Raw genomic sequence first — 15,618 nt, 5'->3', positions numbered from 1 at the left:
CATATAAGTATGGACTGCTAGGCCGGTATTCATAGTCGGGTCTTATATTTAAGATCATCTTAAATACTGTCTTAAGATGCCATCAGCCAATCACAAAGCCGTATTAGCATCTTAAGACATTGCTTGAGACAATCTTTAAATAAAATTCGACTATGACCTAGTTTACACCGAGCACTTGGTACGCGTATCAAATAGTAAATAACTAGTGAATGTGTTTAATCATTGGCTGATCAGCTGAAATTCACTACTTGATACGCGTACCAAGTGCTCGGTGTAAACTAGTAGTATGAATACCACCCATAGCAGCCTGTAGTCAACATCTGCAGCGCTACAAGAAACCAAACGAGAGAACGGCGAACTAATGTACGACGCTATGGCTAATATTCATAGTCAAATCTTATTTCAAAATCGTCTCAAGCAATGTCTTAAGATGCTAATACGGCTCTGTGATTGGTTGATGGCATCTTAAGACAGTACTTAAGATGATCTTAAATATAAGATCCGACTATGAATACCGGCCTATCACAGTATAAGGGGCTCGATTCTTGAATTTATTTGCAAGAAAACGTATGCGCAAATACCCGCTCTAACAGAAAAGTTGCAAGTTTATTAGTTGAAAGCCATACGATAGCCAATAAATTTTCAACTTTTCTGTAAGAACAGAATTTGCGAATACGTTTCTCTTGCGAATGAATTCAAGAATAGGGACCCTGGTCAATATTTCATGTGTCGTACGACAAGTTAATTAGACTTTTTGATTGGCAATAAGATAGAACCTTTCTAGAGACTCGAAAATCTCTCTAGTCTATAACCAATCGAGAACGTTCAAACAGCTTGTCGTACGACACATGAAATATTAGCCTATGGGTGCGTTCGAGGAGGCGCTATTAGCGCTACCAGCATCAGTCCATCTTCATTACTCATTAACAGTAGAACAAGGATAAACTGATGCTGATAGCGCTAATAGCGTCTCCCCGAACGCACCTTAAATGTGCATATATATATATACCTATACTTTGACGTTATGCTCGTAGAAGACACACACTTACATGTGATAAATCTCTATACTGCGCACACATTTGAACATAACCTCATAGCATTTAAAACTCCTGGGTTTTTAGTATTTGGTAGCGCTGCAGATCGTTGTCATGTTGGATACGAAACCTCTCACTTGCTCTAATGGAAAAAATAGGCTGCTAGCAGTCCATACTTATATCAGAGAGAAACGTGAGAGTGGCCACTGCGGCCTTTTTCGTGCGACTGAGAGCCACCGCACAAGCTTTTCGTAACACGTTACGTTACGTTAAGTGCTCCATAAACCTAAGTTTGTACTCAAAATTAAACTTACATCAACGCACAAAGAAACTTTTAACGTAAGTTCTTAAGTTCTTACGTTAAGGATTTCTTTGTGCGTTGATTTAAGTTAAATTTTAAGTACAACTTAGGTTTTATGGAGTACTTAACGTAACGTAACGCGTTAAGCTGGTCACACACACTTTCCGTAGAACGTAACAGTAAGATTTCGACATGTTGGATTGGGCGACCGTAACAGTAAGCGACTAAATCAAGTACGTGATTGGTCAAAACCTTACTGTTACGTTCTACGGAAAGTGTGTGTGACCCGCTATATGGAAGAGTTTGTGCGGTGGCCCTGATATTTGACTAGCATCAGCGCCAAACGTGGATGTAAAGCCCGTTTTACACGCAAGCAGCTAGTTGCGACTTGCGACATCCAATAAGCGCTTAGTTTCTAGTTAAAGCTCGACAGTCATTGGGTGTTGCAAATTGCAACTGGCGACTGCGATTAATATAGAACGAACTTTACATCCACGTTTGGCGCTGATGCTAGTCAAATAGCGATCGCACGAAAAAGGCCGCAGTGGCCGCTCTCAGATTCTTCTCTGCTTATATAAGCTGCGTTTCGATATTTACTGCCAGTACTGAAATTCTACAGTGTATGTGACGTAAACTATAGATTTTTAGTACTGGCAGTAAATATCGAAACGCAGCTCATGTATGCGGTGAGCCCGGCAAACGCATGTGGTGATCAATCAGAATTCAAGCGCTTGCTGTGACTTGCCGGAACCCGACCTGCGCCTGGTTGTTGATTGGTCAACGCATGCGTTTGCCGCAGACATGGGCTGCGTTTCGATATTCACTGCCAGGGGCCCGATTCTTGAAGTCATTTGCAAGAGAAACGTATACGCAAATACTCGCTCTAACAGAAAGTTGTAAGTTTATTGGTTAATAGCCATACAATAGCCAATAAATTTCTAACTTTTCTGTAAGAACAGAATTTGCGAATACGTTTCTCTTGCGAATAAATTCAAGAATCGAGCCCCAGTACTAAAAATCTATAGTTTACGTCACATACACTGTAGAATTTCAGTACTGACAATGAATATCGAAACGCAGCCATGGAGTTTTAGCATATGCCTAGCACTGAGCAAAGAACCAATAAAAGTAATTGGCTAATCACAGCTCAAAAGTTAATTTGACCACGGTCATCATAGATCTTATAAGATCTATGGTCGGTATTCATAGTCGAATCTTATTTTAAGATCGTCTCAAGTGATGTCTTAAGATGCTAATACGGCTCTGTGATTGGTTGATGGCATCTTAAGACTGTACTTAAGATGATCTTAAACATAAGAATTGACTATGAATACCGGCCTATGACGGTCATTTTAACCTCGAAAATGGCTCTGGAAGTAAATTGAAGTAAATTTTGGAACGCAGCCGAAGAAGAAAATACGAACGTCTATTGGTTTGTTCGCGTCGCCATGCTCCGACATGCTCCTACTCACTCCAACGCATTCTAATAGGTTGGCGTCATCGGAATCAACGTATTGGAGTGCGTTGGGGTAAATAGGAGCATGTTGGGGCATGTGACGCGAACAAACCATATGGGTCTGTTCGCGTCACATGCCCCAACATGCTCCTATTCACCCCAACGCACTCCAATACGTTGATTCCGATGACGCCAACCTATTAGAATGCGTTGGAGTGAGTAGGAGCATGTCGGAGCATGGCGACGCGAACAAACCATATATGTTTTTGCTTTATGAGTATTTGAATAGTAAACGTTAACGTTTCTCTTAATTTGAAAAAGTAAAGAGTATTGTCTTTCAAATTTCCTCAAATTAATTTGACTATGTCAGAAATTAAAGATGATCCACGACAAGTTCTCGTTCTTCTGAATTCACTAGGATTTGTCGGCATAACTGCGATTCAACTAAAAGGATTTATGAAAGGTAAATGCAACTGTTATAATATTTAACTTTCCTCTTTCTATCCGTTTATTTTCTATTATTATTATTATTATTATTATTATTATTATTATTATTATTGCACCAACATGCTAACACATCGTTAAGACATTAATTTTTATTGTTTCCTTTTATTATTTGTCACATAGAGTGAATGTCTTTTTATACTTGGTTATAAAGTACAATTATAATTTTACTACATTTTTTCTAGATTTAAAGATATACAGAAAGGTAAAAGAACGGGAAAAACAACAACGGAAAGAAGAGATTAAAACGAAAATAATTGGCAAACAACAGACCCTGTTCAAGGAAGATTATAAAGAACATGTTAATATAGATTATCCTTCGAGTAATATTATTCATTCTGAATCTTCAAATTCCCTTGATAATGAGTCAGTAGTAAAAGTTAAAATAAGATATATTCCTAAAGAGGAGGATGTACAAAAACAAAAATGTTCAAAAGCAGCTATGATAAAATCAAATGAAAAATTATCAAAATATAACAAGGAAAATGTTATTCAAGAAGCTGAATCTGTTGGAGTTTGTTTTGAACAAAATTATTCAAATAAATTTTATCCAGTTATTAAAGGCTTAGAAAGTGAAAGCAAACAAAATATTTCTAAATATTTAATAAAAAATAGCTGTTTAGTAGAAAGATGTAAGCAGAATTTAATAATAGAGGAACAGATAAAACCAATGACTCTAAAAGAGGAACATCTAGTAAATGTGCCTGTTTCTTTGAGTCATGCAAGTCAATTGGAATTAAAGAGATCCAAATTAAATTCAATTGGAAACATACGCACACGAAGTACATTATCTGCAAGATCATCTGTTAATTCTGGACACAAATCATGTAAGATTTATATGTAATTTGTTAATATTTTTAAAGATTATTTTATTTGTTTCCTTATTCTAGTTATTCGGCCATGGAGATTACAATCAGAGGTACAGAAAACTGCTAACAAGAAATGTGATCCTGTTGCTCTTTACCAAAAGTATCAACAAGAATGGAAACAGATATCTTTTCCTGGAGAAGCAAAGCACTTAAAAGTGAGATGGGCTGTGCGAGAAAAAATGCTTGGTACAGATCCACATCCCATGGTAAGATTTCTGTGGTAAAATGTCATTGTTATATGTTTAGATAATTATTATTATTATGAGTAAGCATTGACATTTCTTTTATTATTAAAAAATTGTTTTACCATTTTAGCCACTTTCTAAGAAGGCAACACATATGTCAATATTAAAGAGGAAATGATGCGTATGATGTGAGCAAGTTGTTTTAGCAAAAGGAAATATACATAGCTATAGAAAATTAATTTGGTAAATAATAATATGACAATAATTAAACTATTTTACTTTATTAAATATATTTAAGATTTAATTTGAATATAATGAAATGATACAGATAAAATATGTACATACACAAAGCAATGTAATCTGTATATAAACAGTAAATTTTTAATGACATACGAGTTCCTAATTTCATTAAAAATTGTTCCTCATTGTTGATTAAGTTTAAATGGACGAAGTACTTTATTGCTGTCCACCCTATGTAAGTGATAAAGCAATTTTTCTTCTATGAGTCTGGCTGCTTTTTCTGTAAGTACCAGAGTGTTGTGTTTCAGCATACTGTATACATTCAAACCTGTATATAAAAAGATAAGTATAAAACTTCACAGTGCTAATGTTACGAAATATTGTTACTCATTGTCAAAAAGACTATAGGTTTCAATGGAAGTAAAAATTAATGTTGAAGAAAACATTTTCATTTCTAGTTAATTTAAATATCTGGTTAATATAAATATAAAAAATAAAAATCTAAGTAAAAATGATAGGTATAGAAACATGTTAAAACATTGGAAAACATTAAAGATGTGCATTTGCTCTCCTCTTTTCCTCCCCCTTCCCACTAAAATCGTGTGATACAAATAAAGTAAAATAAAATTGTTGCCCCCTTTTTTACAGCCAAAATAACAAACATGCAAGGGGGTCAAGTTATGGGAGTTGTTCTGTGTACTTTTCATTATTTCTATACATAGTTGCCACAACGGTTCAGGCACCTGTTCTATCACACCATCAGTCTTTAGACATTGCCACTGCAAAACTTAACCAGTAGAATGGGAGATTCTGCAGCATGCACCGTATAGTCCAGACCTTGCCCCATAATTATTCCATGTTCTGCTCACTGAAGTTCCTGATAAGGCAGAGGTTTATTTGCAACAACTAAGTGAAAACCACTGTCCAGCAGTGATTCTAATCAACCAGCTGAATTCTAAAACAGCAGTACCTCCAAATCAGTGGTGCGCAACAGAACAAACGCCCAAACTGCTTTGAAAACTATGAGGAAAAATAACATAAGGAATACAGAATAACTCCCATATCTTGACCCCCTTATATGTTTGTTATTTTGGCTGGAAAAAAAATAGAGGCGACTCTTCCATTTGTCCTTGTACATAAAGATGGAACTTGAGAATATCTAAGTAATTCAGTTAAATACAGTATTCAGTGATTTACTTTAGCTACAATACTGTATATAATATATTTATCTTATAAGATTTGTGACTAGATAAAATTCATATATAGCTAACACACAGCTAGCATACACGTGTACAAATATGTCAACTTAAGTCACACACTGGTGTTACACATTACCTGTTGCTAAAAAGCACCCTTCAATAGCTGTGTCAAAATGTATTGTGTTCTGTTATAATAGGAAAGCATATACAGTGACACTATTACATTATTAATTATATCATTTGCTGTAAAACTATATAGAATTAGACAATACCGCATTAACTTACCATAAACAGGCATTAGATTGACGTGTTTAATTTGATCAGTAGCTAGTGTAATATTTTGGGGCATAATATCATAACTGTCTACAAAAAGAACAGATGGTCCCCAGTTCCTTTCCTCAATTAGCTGCTCTACGTAAGAAGGCTCCGACGTTGGAATTTCTAATTCATCAATTATATGTAGATCATCTTGTGCGAGTTTTACAGATAATGTTGCTATAAGGCCTGCTATACGGTGATAAAATGGTAACATATAAAAGTGTGGCGTTGGAGATCGAGGACCATGTGCCACTCCACCACCTTTCCACAATGGTGAACGTATACTTCCATGACGCGCTCGTCCCAGTCCTTTTTGTGGCCAAGGCTTTCTACCACCACCTCGGACTTCAGCACGCGTTTTTGTATGGGCGTAACACTTTAAAAAAATTATCATACTTAACAAGTCATGCTTTATATAAAATTGATTCGCAAATTCAATTACACGATTTACACGCAGATACTTACGACCCAGCGATACATTTGTTGCCATCTCACATTCTGATGAATAATATCGATACGAGGTGCTGCCGCGTAGATATGCGGATGTAAGGTTATCAAACCCAATTTCTTTTCCTCTATGGTATTTAAATTTTCTAGCCACACTTGCCGAGGTTTCTGATAAAAACTGTTCTCGTCGTCATATTGTATCTTGGATATAATTGGAACATGCTCAACTTTTGCTCGATTTTCTACGATCGTGCAATATTTCAGCGGTGCAACTCCTTGCAATTTGCTAACAATTCTCCGAAATAGCATTGACATTTTTTTAGCATTGACAGTCAAGAAAAAGATCCAAGTTTCATAACCTATCTCTGTCTTTGACTATATAAGTCATAAAACTCAAAGAGGATCAAATATAGCGTTTTCGATTTGTTGATTCGACCCAACCGGGTCAATGGTCTGTTCCTTTTATCTTCATTTCTTCTTCTTCTTCTTCAAATTTCCCCAGGTGGATTTCCGACCCAAGCCCGGATCTACAATAGGGTAGTAAGCCTTATGCCATAAGGAATTAACCAATTATATTCGATTATTCTTCTCATATTCGATTGTAATTGGTCAATTTCTTATGGCATAAGGCTTACTACACCTATTGTAGATCCGGCCTAAAAGAGTCACAGTACCACGTTTTACTTGGGGCAGAGAGAAACCTGAGAGCGGCCACCGCGGCTTTTTTCATGCGACCAATGGCTTAGTTTACATCGTGCATTTGATACGCGTATCAGGTACCATATTCGTATCAAATTCGTACTAAATATTTAGTACGCACGATGTAAACGCTGCTGGATCAATTTGGTACGAGCGTATCAAGTAGGAGTATCGTACTAAACTGATACGCGTACCAAGAGATACAAATGTCGATGTAAACGCATAAAACGCATTTTAGAGAGAATTTGGCAATTGAGCATAACCTCAGTGCTAAAATCTAAAAACCGGTGTGAAAATGTTTTAGTAGGAGACATCAACATGAATTAAATTTGTATTATATTTTTCACAGTACATGCTTAGTACATTCGATGTAAACGCGCCCGTACTAAGGCTTTGGTGCGCACCAAACTTAATACGCGTACTAAGGTTTTGACGATGTAAACTAAGCCAATATTTGACTAACATCAGCGCCAAACGTGGATGTAAAGTCTGTTTTACATTAATCGCAAGCAGCTAGTTGCGACTTGCGACATCCAATAGGCGCTTTGTTTCTAGTTAAAGCTCGACATTTATTGGGTGTTGCAAATTGCAACTGGCGACTGCAATTAATGTAGAACGGGCTTTACATCCACGTTTGGCGCTGATGCTAGTCAAATATCGGTCGCACGAAAAAGGCCGCGGTGGCCACTCTCAGGTTCCTCTCTGCTTGGGGTCACTGCTCTAGTTTACACTGAGCACTTGATACGCGTAGAGATACACAGACCTAGTTTACACCGAGCACTTGGTACGCGTATAAAATAGTAAATAACTAGTGAATGTGTTTAATCATTGGCTGATCAGCTTAAATTCACTACTTGATACGCGTACCAAGTGCTCGGTGTAAACTAGAGCACTGGGGCTCGATTCTTGAATTCATTCGCAAGAAAAACGTATTCGCAAATTCTGTTCTTACAGAAAAGTTGGAAATTTATTGGCTATCGTATGACTTTTAACCAATAAACTTGCAACTTTTCTGTTAGAGCGGGTATTTGCGCATACGTTTCTCTTGCAAATGAATTCAAGAATCGAGCCCCTGATGGCCGATTTCACCAACTCCGGTTACTTTAACCGGCCGATTATTCCATTGGAATCGACCAATCGTATTTGTCGTCAAGCAAAATTAACAAATGCGATTGGTCAATTCCAATAAAATAACCAACCGGTTAAGGTAACTGGAGTTGGTGAAATCGGCCCTTAGGGTGCTGTCCCATGGCCTCGGAAAACGGAATCGGAACGAGCGGATCACCAATCACGGGATCGTTCTGACAGAGAACCCTTTTATTAATTCCGTCAAAACGGTCCCGCTGATTGGTGATCCACTCATTCCGATTCTGTTTTCCGAGCCCATGGGGAGCGGCCCTCAATGGGTGCATTCAGTAGCACAACCGCTCACTGAGCAGCCACCGCACAAACTCTTCCATAACGCGTTACGTTACGTTAAGTACTCCATACGAACTTAAGTTGTACTTAAAATTTAACTTAAATCAACGCACAAAGAAATCCTTAACGTAAGAACTTAAGAACTTACGTTAAAAGTTTCTTTGTGCGTTGATGTAAGTTTAATTTTAAGTACGAACTTAGATTTATGGAGCACTTAACGTAACGTAACGTGTTACGAAAAAGCTTGTGCGGTGGCCCTAAGTAGCAATTGAAGATGATTGAGTCTTACCTTTGGATCCAACAAATCACCTTCAATTGCTACTTTGTTAGCCACTCGGTGAGCGGTGCGCTCCTGGGGCTCGATTCTTGAATTTAGGCTGCTTTCCAGCTATAAAACATTGTGTTGTCACTGTGTGACACAGTGTTACACAATGTCGACTTGTAGCTGGAACGCTGTTTAGCTTTTTTATTTTACCGTCAGAGAGCAGAGCAGTAACTTGTCACTAGCTTTTTCAATGTATATATTCTGATTCATAATTCTGATGAACACGGCTTTAAAAAAGTCTATGGATGTAGTTTTTAACTTTACAAAAAGATACTTGTGTTGTAAGTTATTATTTAAAAAAATTTTTTTATAAATGAAACATTTCTAATAAAAGATACATTTATTTTATTTGTTTAATATTTGGAAAATAACGAAGATAAAATGATTCACTAAATTGCACTGTATCAACTTTCTAGTATAATATATTTATACAATTAATAAATTTTATTTATAAAATACTTTTATAGATATGATGGACATGAAACAAAAGATAGCGGTTAATTTTTTAATGGAAAATGTACTAAACACTAGTACAAGTACTGAGAGTTCAGATATAAGTGAAATCAGTTGGAATAGCAGCTTTTCAGTCAATACATCTTTAAACAGTGAAGAAAATGATAGTTGTATATTGTTACTGCCTTTACTGAAATATTTAATTAATGGACGTAAGAAACATCGAGTTGAACATTATCTTCATGTTGTTGATAGCTGGACAGATTTAGAATTTAAGGAACACTTGCGAGTTGAGCGTACCACTGCAATTCAATTAATAGGTAATAATATTTCTTTAAACAATGATATAAAACTTTATTTTTAAACATTATTTTATTATTTTAATATTTGAAGTATATAATTTTTTATATGTTTTAGATGAATTACGTGAAAGTAATTTTATTCCTTCACACTCATTTGGAACGAAACCAATTGAAGCAAAACTGAGTTTTCTTATTTTTTTATGGCACATGGCAAACACTGAACCTTTACGAACAATATCAGATAGATTTGATGTCTCAATTTCGTCTGTCTTTCGAGTAATTCGCCGAGTAACAGCTTGGATTTTGACAAAATTAGATAACGTTATCAAATGGCCTCAAGAACAACACATCGAATATGTTTGTCATCAGTTTTACACTAAACGAGGTATTTCTAATGTAATAGGTGCTATAGATTGTACCCATATTAAAATAGAAAAACCTAATGTAGAGAATGCAAGAGATTATTGCAATCGGAAAAAATACTTTTCTATAAATTTACAAGCTGTCGTAGATGCGGATATGAAATTTACTAATATATATTGTGGTCAGCCAGGTTCTCTTCATGACGCACGAGTCCTGAGAAAATCTGTTTTATACAATTCAGCTAATGAACATAGAGAGGTAATTTTTCCCAATGAAAAATTTATAATTGGCGATTCTGCATACCCGTCATTACAATGGCTTGTTCCTCCTTTCCGTGATAATGGTTATCTTACTCCTCATCAGACCGAGTTTAATTTTATACATTCTTCAACACGTATGGTTGTAGAAAAAGCATTTGGTTATTTGAAAGGACGTTTCCGACGAATTAAATTTTTTTCAGAATACCGCAAAATGTCATTTATTACAAATACAGTTGTAGCTGCATGTATCTTACATAATTTATGTTTGAATTGTAATGACGACAATTTTAATGATAATAATGTAGAAATCGAGGAACCAAATGATAATATAAATAATGATACTAATGAAGATGTTAATTGTGAACTTCAGGTAGATCGACGAATGCAAGTATTCAGAGAAATATTTGGCCAGGAATAGATATATGTGTGTAATGATTACTATATATATAAGTTATGTATAAATACTGATTACGTATATAAAAAATAATAGGAAAAACGTTGAGACACAATATTATATAAAATTTTCTTGCAAAATGCTTATAAATTAATTGCGATACACTTTAATGTTCGACTTATTGATTAATAAAATTAAGTATAAAAAAATAAATTGTACTGAATGAAAAAGGACCAAAATAAATTTGAACTTTTCTTAAGCTTTTATATCTGATTTATTATTCTTAAGAATACAACAAAATCAATCATTGTTTTCAAATGCTACGTTCTAATATTTAGATTTTACATACATTACCATAGATAAAAATAAATTTTCAATACTAATAATAAATATTAGAATGCAGTCATAAAAAGTAAATAATACTCTTTATAAAATAATTAACAGTCAATAACGATTTACTCCTACTCCTATTCCTACTCCAACAATTTACTCCTAGAAATTTTTTTTGTCTATTTTTTACATTTTTAAATAATGTTCTTAATACTTACATTTAATTGGATTGCACATTATTGCAAATTTCACTTAATGTTACTTCTTACATACTAAATCACATTTGTTTTAATTGTAGTTTAAACAAAAAGCATTTTTATAAAATGTAAAAAATAAAAATATGAAATAAAAAAATAAAATACAATATTTTAGTAAAAAATATACTTGAAAATGCAGAGCAGTTAATTAAAACTGTTATAATTAAAAATAAACTATAGTATATTATAGTTTATAAATATATATTACTTCTGTAGTTTTTAACTTTACTAAAAGATACTTGTGCTGTAAGTTATTATTTAAAAAAAAATTTTTATAAATGAGACATTTTCTAATAAAAGATACATTTATTTTATTTGTTTAATATTTGGAAAATAACGAAGATGAAATGATTCACTAAATTGCACTGTATCAACTTTCTAGTATAATATATTTATACAATTAATAAATTTTATTTATAAAATACTTTTATAGATATGATGGAACATCATAAATGTATTTTTTATTAGAAAATGTTTCATTTATAAAAAAATTTTTTAAATAATAACTTACAGCACAAGTATCTTTTAGTAAAGTTAAAAACTACAGAAGTACACGAATCAAAAGATAGCGGTTAATTTTTTAATGGAAAATGTACTAAACACTAGTACAAGTACTGAGAGTTCAAGTATCAGTGAAATCAGTTGGAATAATAGCAGCCTTTCAGTCAATACATCTTTAAACAGTGAAGAAAATGATAGTTGTATATTATTACTGCCTTTACTGAAATATTTAATTAATGGACGTAAGAAACATCGAGTTGAACATTATCTTCATGTTGTTGATAGCGGGGGCTCGATTCTTGAATTCATTCGCAAGAAAACGTATGCGCAAATACCCGCTCTAACAGAAAAGTTGCAAGTTTATTGGTTAACAGCCATACGATAGCCAATAAATTTTCAACTTTTCTGTAAGAACAGAATTTGCGAATACGTTTCTCTTGCAAATGAATTCAAGAATCGAGCCCCTGGACAGATTTAGAATTTAAGGAACACTTGCGAGTTGAGAGTACCACTGCAATTCAATCAATAGGTAATATTTTAATATTAGCTTTTATTATTTTGAGTTTTTCTAGAACTTTTAGGCCCGGTTCCACAACTCACGGTTAAATTAACTGGCCGATTATTCCATTGGAATTGACCAATCGTGTTTGTTAATTTTGCTTAACGACAAATACAATTGGTCAATTCCAATGGAATAATCGGCCAATTAATTTAACCGTGAGTTGTGGAACCGGGCCTTAATACTTCACAAATAATAAATTTATCTTCAATAATTTCTAACTATAACAGTTTTATTAACTGCTCTAATATTAGTATCAATGTTAATCAGTTACTATTCGTCAGAATCGTCGGATATTTTTAAATTTGTTTGATATAATAATTTTTTCAGTAATTTACATTTTGTTTTTTCTATTTGTATAATTTCAGCATGCCTATTTTCTTTATCTTTTAATTTTTTATTTAATAATTCTCTTTTTTGTTCTATTTCTTGTCTTTTTAAAGCTATTAATTTTTTCTTGAGCGTGAAACTCTCGGTTGTTCTTTCTTCAGATTTCGCAATCCTTTTATCACGTTCAGTATCTCTTACTTCTTTGTTTTCTAAAAATTTAAGCCACTGATGTTCAATGTTTAATTTTTTATCTGCTAAGTTCGAACCTGTTCCACGCCGAATACGAAATGGTTTTTTTGCATTTTTATTATTAATTGGCAAAGAAGTAGAAGCAATAGGAGTTGCAGGAATCTCAGCCGACGATGGCGACTCAGAAGTACAATTTCCAATGTTCTTTTGGCTGGATAATGTAGACTCGGAAGCTTGTTTTATTATTTTACTTGATACGGTATGGGCAGCAATAGCGTCTTTATTTCTACCAAATATTTCATCCAATTGATCATACCATTTAAATTCCATTTTACCCCTACCGGACTTGTTATTGTTGTCACAACATTCTTTGTATTTTTTTTGCAATATGTTCATCTTCCATCTTACTTGATCAGGGGACATCTAAAAAAAATTTTTTAAATAAAAGCATGATGAAAATATATACATATATGTATGTTTATGGTGTGTGTAAAGCTGGATTTTAAAATATCGTTGATCGTTAAATTGAGATGTTTTTAAAGATAACATACAAATAAAATTGTTTTATTTTGTTTATAAAAAACGTTTATAATATACTACTTTTGTCATACCTCGATTTCGAAATCTTTTAAACCATCTGATACTGCTGTCCAAATTTTGGTTTTTTTCTTTGGATGATCCAACATATGCACATTGGCTTCGTAAAGGCTGAGAAGAGCCATTATAGCTTTATCAGTCCACACAGCACCTGTGAAATATAAATAGCATTTAAAGATAATTTGGAAAAATAAAACAAACATATTGTATATACATATACATATATATATATAATATATATATACAATAAATATATAATATATATAAATTTACTTTGCTTAGTGGATTGTTCACTACTTTCTATAGTGTTTGTTTTCTCATAGTCATTACATGCTGAAAAAAATAAATGGAAAATATAAATTATGTATATTTAAAAAATTGTATGAATAACATAAAATGCACATGCACACACACACACACATACAGAAATTTTATTTAAATTTTTATTTATATGAGAGATAGAGAAGGAAGAGATATTTAAAAATAGATCAAGAAATGGCTTTTATAATAAGTAAAATAAGGTCAATTTAATAAATAAACTTACGTTTATCATGGCCATCCAAATTGTCATGTACAAATAAAACATTATTGTTGTCTACATATACATCTTTGTTTTTAAAACATTCATGAACGGATGCTGTTTCTAACAAAGGAATATATGCACCGCAGTGCCTGCAAATAAATCCTTCCACTGCTGTAAATGAAAAATTATGTAATTATTAATTAGTAATAAATGAGACTAATTTTTTTCTTCAAGTTGACGCAAATTTTATTCAGACAATTACACCCAGATAGCCACAAATGTATGTATGAGCACAAATTGTTCTCATGTTGCTAATAAAGATGTTAGCATCTTGCTACGCATTTACGTCGTCCCTTGTGCTGTTATTTGCTAGCATTCGACACTGATCTTAAGTAATGCTAGCATAATGTTTGAAACGTGCAAAGAATTTTATTTTCGACATCGAATGCTAGCAAACAACAGCACAAGAGACGACATAAATGCGTAGCAAGATGCTAATATCTTTATTATATCATACTTGCTATCTGGGCAGTTACGACGTTTTGGCCCCTGCTTTGGGCCCTCATCAAGTAGTATACAATCACATATGAATTTGTGACTCGCGTCAGCGAATCATGATTATAGGTGTTGTTACATTAAATATTCGTGTCAATTAATAATAATATAGTTAATGAAACCACTGCCTGTTTAATTTATAAAAATAATACTATGAATATTAAAGTTGACAATATAAGTCTTTACTGGTGAGCAGTAATTGTCACGGGCAGTGGTTTCATTAACTATATTATTATTAATTGACACGAATATTTAATGTAACACCTATAATCATGATTTGCTGACGCGAGTCACAAATTCATATGTGATTGTATACTACTTGATAAGGGCCCAAAGCAGGGGCCAAAACGTCGTAACTGTAATTGTCTGAATAAAATTTGTGTCAACTTGAAAAAAAAAATTAATCTCATTTATTGAAAATCATCACTGGCGACTTTCAAATTATACCGTTAATTTTATTAATTAGTAAATTTATGTAAATTTTTAATTATAAATTTATATCGTGGTTTATATTAAAGAATCAAATTCTCGAAATTGATTAAAATTAATAAAGATAAAAATGTATAAGAGTTAATACGGTTAACATGTATGTATAAAAGATAAGTATGATAATAGTAAATTTATCAATGTATTTATTACATTTGTAGTTGCAACAAATAATAAAATAAAGTATGCATTGAATTACCTTCCATGTGTAAGGCAAATTTTCTTTACATTGGTTAAGGATGGCAGCGACAAAACAAAATTAGATTGCATTAATGTCAAAAAGTTCAGAAAATGGATCAGAAATCGATAAACACCTATGATCACCTATGATAACAAACGAAAATAACCTAAACCTAAACGTAACGTTTAATCGGTTTAGCCAAAACTAGAAATGTATAGAAATTTATAAAAAAATAAGTGATACCAAATGTAAAAATGTTGGCATTCGTGGAGTGACGGCACGGTCAAACTTAGCTTTTTAGCTGTGTACGATTGTGTCGACTTGTGTCGTAGTTGGAAAGCA

At 33.3% G+C, this 15,618-nt stretch overlaps 4 protein-coding genes across 12 annotated transcripts; 2 read left to right on the top strand and 2 right to left on the bottom strand.

Moving 5' to 3' along the window:
* The first annotated feature begins 2,996 nt into the window (after positions 1-2,996).
* On the top strand, positions 2,997-4,739 carry LOC105841018 (hydrolethalus syndrome protein 1 homolog). Its single transcript, XM_012688120.3, has 4 exons — positions 2,997-3,254; positions 3,481-4,122; positions 4,186-4,370; positions 4,480-4,739. Exons 1-4 carry the CDS (start codon positions 3,155-3,157, stop codon positions 4,525-4,527), a joined length of 975 nt encoding a protein of 324 aa, XP_012543574.1. The 5' UTR covers positions 2,997-3,154; the 3' UTR covers positions 4,528-4,739.
* On the bottom strand, positions 4,619-7,059 carry LOC105841019 (39S ribosomal protein L4, mitochondrial). 4 transcript variants are annotated; one of them, XM_028191205.2, is made up of 4 exons: positions 6,572-7,054; positions 6,074-6,482; positions 5,925-5,973; positions 4,847-4,917 (listed from the first exon to the last, which is right to left on the bottom strand). In XM_028191205.2, the coding sequence occupies exons 1-3, from the start codon at positions 6,866-6,868 to the stop codon at positions 5,957-5,959; spliced, it is 723 nt and encodes a 240-aa protein (XP_028047006.1). In that variant the 5' UTR covers positions 6,869-7,054; the 3' UTR covers positions 4,847-4,917; positions 5,925-5,956. The 4 variants fall into 4 exon arrangements, with proteins under 4 accessions (XP_012543575.1, XP_028047006.1, XP_036140525.1 ...); XM_012688121.3 differs by lacking the exon at positions 5,925-5,973 and having other exon boundaries at positions 4,619-4,917; positions 6,572-7,046; XM_036284632.1 differs by having other exon boundaries at positions 5,925-6,482; positions 6,572-7,059.
* Positions 7,060-9,071: 2,012 nt separating this feature from the next.
* On the top strand, positions 9,072-11,034 carry LOC118644886 (protein ANTAGONIST OF LIKE HETEROCHROMATIN PROTEIN 1-like). Of its 5 annotated transcripts, XM_036284631.1 has the most exons (5): positions 9,074-9,277; positions 9,464-9,769; positions 9,843-10,136; positions 10,305-10,372; positions 10,745-11,034. In XM_036284631.1, the coding sequence occupies exons 1-5, from the start codon at positions 9,214-9,216 to the stop codon at positions 10,790-10,792; spliced, it is 780 nt and encodes a 259-aa protein (XP_036140524.1). In that variant the 5' UTR covers positions 9,074-9,213; the 3' UTR covers positions 10,793-11,034. The 5 variants fall into 5 exon arrangements, with proteins under 5 accessions (XP_036140522.1, XP_036140520.1, XP_036140523.1 ...); XM_036284629.1 differs by having other exon boundaries at positions 9,072-9,277; positions 10,305-11,034; XM_036284630.1 differs by having other exon boundaries at positions 9,073-9,277; positions 9,843-10,372.
* Positions 11,035-12,629: 1,595 nt separating this feature from the next.
* LOC118644884 lies at positions 12,630-15,509 on the bottom strand. 2 transcript variants are annotated; one of them, XM_036284624.1, is made up of 5 exons: positions 15,295-15,508; positions 14,076-14,225; positions 13,805-13,864; positions 13,546-13,682; positions 12,630-13,357 (listed from the first exon to the last, which is right to left on the bottom strand). In XM_036284624.1, exons 1-5 carry the CDS (start codon positions 15,299-15,301, stop codon positions 12,689-12,691), a joined length of 1,023 nt encoding a protein of 340 aa, XP_036140517.1. In that variant the 5' UTR covers positions 15,302-15,508; the 3' UTR covers positions 12,630-12,688. The 2 variants fall into 2 exon arrangements, with proteins under 2 accessions (XP_036140517.1, XP_036140518.1); XM_036284625.1 differs by lacking the exon at positions 13,805-13,864 and having other exon boundaries at positions 15,295-15,509.
* Positions 15,510-15,618: the final 109 nt, after the last annotated feature.

This window comes from Monomorium pharaonis, chromosome 3, assembly GCF_013373865.1.
Source record: "Monomorium pharaonis isolate MP-MQ-018 chromosome 3, ASM1337386v2, whole genome shotgun sequence".
Taxonomy (NCBI): Eukaryota; Metazoa; Arthropoda; class Insecta; order Hymenoptera; family Formicidae; genus Monomorium; species Monomorium pharaonis.
Note: the sequence above shows the minus strand (reverse complement) of the source record. Positions and strands in the feature narration are given on the sequence as shown.